The 1218-nt window shown below is 39.0% G+C and overlaps 1 protein-coding gene across 1 annotated transcript; it reads left to right on the forward strand.

Moving 5' to 3' along the window:
• Positions 1 to 12: 12 nt before the first annotated feature.
• On the forward strand, positions 13 to 1086 carry LOC109222830 (the record flags this gene model as incomplete). Its single annotated transcript, XM_019387138.1, has 2 exons — positions 13 to 660; positions 860 to 1086. Coding segments are annotated over exons 1-2 (875 nt in total), but the record flags the coding sequence as incomplete, so codon positions are not given.
• Positions 1087 to 1218: the final 132 nt, after the last annotated feature.

The following is a 1218-nucleotide window of genomic DNA, read 5'->3' on the forward strand; positions in this document are numbered from 1 at the left end:
AGAGAAATTGGAATGCAGATTTTGTCTGCAAATCCTTTCATACTGTTCAATTATAAGTTGAAAATTAGAAGAAAGCACTTTCCAGTTGGAGCAGAGCAACATATGGAGATATCTTTCAGAAAATTAGCCAGTTTAGAAGAGGTTGTTTTAGTACATGAGAGGCAGTTTGAGGCATTTCCTACTCAGATGAATAGAGAAAGGTTGCACAAGGTTAAGGCAGAAATGATTAAGTATCTTGCTGTGGAAGAAGAATTTTGGAAGCAGAAAGCAGGCATGTTATGGTTTAAAGATGGGGATAGAAACACAAAGTTCTTTCATGCTCAAGTGAGGGGTAGAAGAAAGAAATTACAGCTGAGAAGGATACAGAATAACATGGGCATCTGGATAGAGGAGGAGGAGCAAATTGCAGAAGAAGCAGTCAGCTTTTACAAGGACCAATTCACAGAATCAGTAGTACCTTCAACCTTTCACATCATTGATCATGTTCCAACTTTGGTGGAGGAAGAGCAAAATGCAAGATTAACTGAGTTACCAACAAAAGAGGAAGTCAGAAAGGCAGTATATGGATTGAATGGGGATTCAGCAGGAGGACCTGATGGCTTTACTGGGGCTTTTTATCACACATGTTGGGATATTGTTGGAGAGGATATTTATGCAATGGTGCTGCAATTTTCTGTGGCCAACAGCTACCAAAGTGTGTGACACATACTAACCTAGTTCTCCTACCAAGAAAAAAGAGGTGACTACTTTTTCAGATTTGAGACCAATTAGCCTTAGTAACTTCATTAATAAAATATTTTCAAGGGTCATTCATGACAGACTGGTAGAGATACTGCCTAATTTAATTTCTGAGGAGCAGGCTGGCTTTGTAAAAGGCAGGAGTATTGTAGAGAATATATTGCTTACCCAGGAGATCATTACTGATATTAGATTAAGAACTAAGGCTGGTCCTAATGTGGTAATGAAACTGGACATGACCAAGGCATATGATAGGTTGTCTTGGCTTTTCTTAACAAAAGTGTTGAGAAAGCTAGGCTTCTGTGAGAGGTTCATTGGCATGATTTTTGATTTGGTAGGGAATAACTGGTACTCAGTACTTATAAATGGTCAATCAAGAGGTTTTTTCAAATCAACTAGGGGTGTGAAGCAAGGGGATCCATTGTCTCCAACACTTTTTATCCTAGCTGCTGAGGCTCTTTCTAGGGGATTGAATTCACT

The sequence above is a fragment of the Nicotiana attenuata genome, unplaced genomic scaffold, assembly GCF_001879085.1.
Source record: "Nicotiana attenuata strain UT unplaced genomic scaffold, NIATTr2, whole genome shotgun sequence".
Classification (NCBI taxonomy): Eukaryota; Viridiplantae; Streptophyta; class Magnoliopsida; order Solanales; family Solanaceae; genus Nicotiana; species Nicotiana attenuata.